The sequence below is a fragment of the Oryza brachyantha genome, chromosome 4 (assembly GCF_000231095.2).
Source record: "Oryza brachyantha chromosome 4, ObraRS2, whole genome shotgun sequence".
NCBI lineage: Eukaryota > Viridiplantae > Streptophyta > Magnoliopsida > Poales > Poaceae > Oryza > Oryza brachyantha.
In genome coordinates this window covers 16,676,517-16,681,272 of record NC_023166.2, presented here as the reverse complement: position 1 = coordinate 16,681,272, position 4,756 = coordinate 16,676,517, and the positions used below count along the sequence as shown (strand labels likewise).

At 41.5% G+C, this 4,756-nt stretch overlaps 1 protein-coding gene across 1 annotated transcript; it reads right to left on the bottom strand.

The window, feature by feature from the left end:
* Positions 1-1,268: 1,268 nt before the first annotated feature.
* Positions 1,269-2,009, bottom strand: LOC121054264. Its single transcript, XM_040523560.1, has one exon. It carries the CDS (start codon positions 1,936-1,938, stop codon positions 1,564-1,566), a length of 375 nt encoding a protein of 124 aa, XP_040379494.1. The 5' UTR covers positions 1,939-2,009; the 3' UTR covers positions 1,269-1,563.
* Between the last annotated feature and the right edge of the window lie 2,747 nt (positions 2,010-4,756).

The following is a 4,756-nucleotide window of genomic DNA, read 5'->3' as shown; positions in this document are numbered from 1 at the left end:
TTCAAAAGCTGCTTCTGCTAGAAGCTGCCCTAAACAGTCCACAGCTTTTGAGAATTTGTAATTACAGATTCTGAAAAATAAACTAAGAATTTAGAAGCTGGAAAATGAACTAATTACAGATTCTCCAAACAGGCCCGGACTGTCCTTCGGAAGGTAAGGTCGATTCCTATTCCCAAATCCACGATTTGGCTGGGCTTTAATTGAGCCACCATGTTTCCTTGGCAGTTTGGGCCACACGTACAAACCAAAATGCCTCTGTCATTGGGCTGGAAAGAGCCATCAGGGGTCCAGTAAAATTTTTAGAGTGTCCTATGTGGTATACGGCCGGTCTACCTCGCGGGTGCCCCCGCCGCGCGCGGTCATGGTATACGTATGCTATACACATGTATATACAATATGTACACGTGTGTATATATAAGTACATATACCTATAAAATTTATGAAAAAACTTTATATATATAAAAACTCCCTACAAAGATCTACATAGATAAAAAATATATATACAAAATATTATAAATGTAAACATAATATATACAAATCTTTATGTATAAAAATTTATACATATAAAGTAAAAAATATGAACTTTACCCACGTAAAGTAAAAATAAATAATTGTTTATTAAGTGTTCGCACGCTCTCTCAGCGTGCGCGAAATAGTCTTATCTCTAATATACTACTCCGTTCAAAAAAACAAATTTCTGCGTTTTCTATAGAGCGTTTGATCATCCGTTTTATTTGAAAAATTTATTAGAAAATTGAAAAAAAATAGTCAAAAGCAAAGTACTATTCATGTTTCATCATGTAATAATAATAAAATTATAAATTATAAAAAAATTTCAAATAAAACGAAGAGTCAAAAATTCAATCTAAAAACGTAGGAATTGATTTATTTTGGGACGGAGGGTGTACATTGGCTATACATTGACACGAAAATTTATCCGGTGTCAGGTGACCCCTGGTCACCACCTGTTCGCCACGTTCACTCCGTAGGACGTACGACTAATACCGATGACAGTTCTGGTTTGTCGTCGCTAATAAACTAGTAGTCGTATGCAGCTCCGGCGCTTCTTGCTCTGGAACTTTGGGTTTTGGCTTTTCTTGTGTTATTATCTGACCGAGAGATTTTTGGTCACGCGAAAAACATTTCAGCGCCAACAGAATTGAAGCACTGTACGAACTACGGAACTAGTTAGTCTCTCCGATATGTTGATCTTATTTTGATGCAACTTAAGCACGCAACGAATAAGAATATCACATGAACAAGTCACAAACAGCAAAAACGAAAGGCGAATTAAGCTAGAGCCGGTTCGTTCAACTATACTTTCCTTGTGTTCTATTATATACAGGTCGACAACTTTTCCCTCACACAGAATTCACCAGTATGACAAAGATCGAAAAAGACAAGTGCAAGGGGGAGAGAACTCTTCGAGTTCTTCTTGCTCACCTCCCGCGCTCGCACGTACGAAACCAGGTCTTATTCGGAATACATGAATTTACATGATTTTCGTAAAAAAAACCCTAATTCCTCTAAAATTCTCGTGAATTTTCTTCAAACCGGATAGGCCTAAGTGTTCTTTGTAGGCTGGAGCGCGATGACGAGACCCGGGAACACGTCGTCGGGGTCGTGTATGTGCGGGTTCCTCTCCACGATGAAGGGGTCCCCGCACTTGTCGCTGATGGTGTGCAGCGTCTCGCCTTCCCCGACGACGTACACCTCCTCGCACGGGCGGGCCGCCGCGCCGCCCAGCCGTGGGCCCCGGAACTCCGCCACGGCGCCGCCGCCGCCGTCCACGGCCTCCGCGCGGAGCGCGCCCAGCAGCACGACCGCGACGAGCGCCACCGCGCAGCACCACGACACCCCGTCCGCGGCCGACGCGGCCACCGCGTACAGCTCCGCGCGCCGGAGGCTCATCGTCGTCGTCGTCGTAGCCGCGGCCATATACGCACGCACGCGCGCGCGCGCGGGACGTGCACTCTTCTGGCTCTCGTGTGTATAATAACTTGCGTTTGCAGCGGGAGTTGCTTGGTGTAGGAAGGGGTTTATATAAGGACCCGTTTAGTTTCCAAAAATTTTCGTCAAAAACATTACATTAAATTTTTGACATATAAATAGAGTATTAGATAAACTGAAAAACTAATTGTACAGTTATATGAGAAATCGTGAGACAAATCTTTTGAGCATAATTAATACATAATGAGCCATACGTGCTACAATAACCTATATGCTAATGACGGATTAATTATGCTCAAAAGATTCGTCTCGCGGTTTCCATGCCAGCCGTAAAATTCGTTTTTTCATTCTTATCCGAAAACTCCTTTCGACGTTCAATCAAATCTCTGATGTGACACATAAAAATTTTTATTTCAGCAACTAAACACCCCTAAACTAACAAAAAAAAATCGGAACTGCACGGACGTGGTGGGGTTTGGCTTGGCGGACTTCAGTGGCGGTTTGGTGAAAACGTGGGAGCCCACACGAAAGCACACGGGACGGGAGCCGTAGTGCACTTAATGGCGGTTAGGTTCTAAGTACGGCATGCCAATGGCGACAGAGACCAGCTTTGAGTCCTGAGTCCTGACTACTCCTGGCGATCATTTTCTTGTACGGGATGCGCAATCAAGCACTTCCGGTTCATATATGCCACTGTTACATTTCATCGAGGGCGAGTGAATGGGCCCGGGAACGAAGCAGAATGGGCTTTTTTACCATTCTTAAAATAATTTTAGTATAAATTTTTAGTACCTCAAGATACATACTTAAAAAGGTGATATCTTGAGATACTTTTTTAAAGATAAAAAAAAACACAAGCAAAATATTAGTGGTGATCTGTGCAGCAGGCAAGAGTGGCATGGTTCAGATTTAGATATTGGTATCGGAATGATAAGAGCACCATGTAAGACAATAATTAGCAGATTTATTTTCTTTGCTTCACTCCAAAGTATGAGTGAATACCGCAATATTTGCAGGCCGTGCTACTTAGAATTGGAGCAGGGGACCAAAACACCACCGTACCATTACCGTGGTAGGTTAACCCTCTCCCTTGTGGCAGTTGCATCAGTACACGGTACCAGTGCCGGTCTTGAAAGAAACTATGGTGTAATCTCGTTCCACTTTAAGCAGTCCCATACACAATTACAGATTGTTTGGCTGCTTAGCAGCATAATTATAACCGCTTATTAATAATTAAAAAATAATTTACTGTGAAACTTTATATTTATATATATATATATATATTCTTAGCGATATAATAACATGCTAAAAAACTATGATAAAAACTCTAAAATTAACTTAAAATTTAAGTTTTAAAATTTTAATTTTAACTTATAAACATAAGTATAAATGAAAAGATGATCTTTTTTAAAAAGAAACTGTTAAAAATGAATCCCAACCGTTTGATTTAATAACAATATATGCCATATCAATGTTTGTAAAAAGTTTGCAGTAATTTTCTTTTACGTGTAACATTTTCCTTCCAGTTTACCATGTCGAATTTGCGACGATGGTTTCAGTCAGCTCATCAAACCAACAATGCATGGGAAGAAAACACCCATCGACCAAAACGTCTCCGATATGTCCACGTTCGAGCGAGCGCAACCTCCACAGCAACTGTTCACCTAAGCGATACTGGTTTCCAATGGTTTTCATCCCGGCATCGGAAGCGTCCAATACGTGTGTCACTTCAGCAGTTGGTGACCTGATCGCTACTGGCCCAAGAAGGTATGGCAGAGTATGTGATATGTTACAGTGACTCGGGTGGAAAACTGGCATGGCTGCCCGTTCGTTTTCACGTGGCCACCGGTCAGCGGAGGATGCCTTGAGAGGGATGTGTGAGGTGAAGATGCCCTGACCGGCCCGGTGAAATGGATGAGCAGATATTGCTTCTTACACCGGCCACCGAATAGTCACCTGCATCAGTCCATGGCATGCGGGTATATGGATGTAGAGTACAGTATATCCCAGTTCATTTCTATTTAGCTCCAAACCTAAAATCTGAACAAACTGGAACCTTCTTGTTCAGAGGTTCAGATGTACAAGTTCCAGCAGTCTGCTGACCAAATTCTCAACAAGAAAAAAAATAATAAAGCGACCATGATTTGTATCGTCTCTCATTATTTCTGCGTTGAAACATGTGAGGATGACAGCCTCGTTATATAGGTCGATAGATACGAGTCCGTAATAATAATAATAACAATAACAATAATAAATGATTGGTTGCAACATAAAAGACCTTGAATTGGCAGCAAAGGTCATGGTTTGTTAATCATTAACTCGATGTTCGTTCGAATGCTTATTTTCTCTCTAGCTAAACCAGGTGTACATTCTTACCAAACAAACCTTCCCCAAGGGGACCTCGTGATTTTAAAGCGGAGGAAAAGGTCAGAAAGGCCGTTTTCCTGAACTTGAGCTGATGCAGAATGTTTTGTTCTGACAGTTTCCAGTCCACATGATAATGATGTATCACCAACTTGACTGAGCTCAAAAGAAAACGATCGTAATTTGTTCCATCTGTTTAATTTCTTGTGACGAGGAATTGTATAGAACTGGCGTGAAATGTAAGCGCCAGAAGAAGTCTGCAAGAACATGAATAGACAACAGTGTTGCACAAATGGTTCGAAAATCATATCAGACGATTTAAAGGGACAAACAGCACTGCATAAATGCATTATGGCCAAAGGTACCTAGATGACTTGAAAACCTTTCAAGATGAAAATCCGGTTCCAGCCTGACAAAAACAGTCTGAGCATTGGGAATTTGG

What these genes read in the sequence shown, in the direction of transcription:
- LOC121054264 (XM_040523560.1), bottom strand. Translation starts at nt 1,938, where the DNA reads ATGGCCGCGGCTACGACGACGACGACGATGAGCCTCCGGCGCGCGGAG.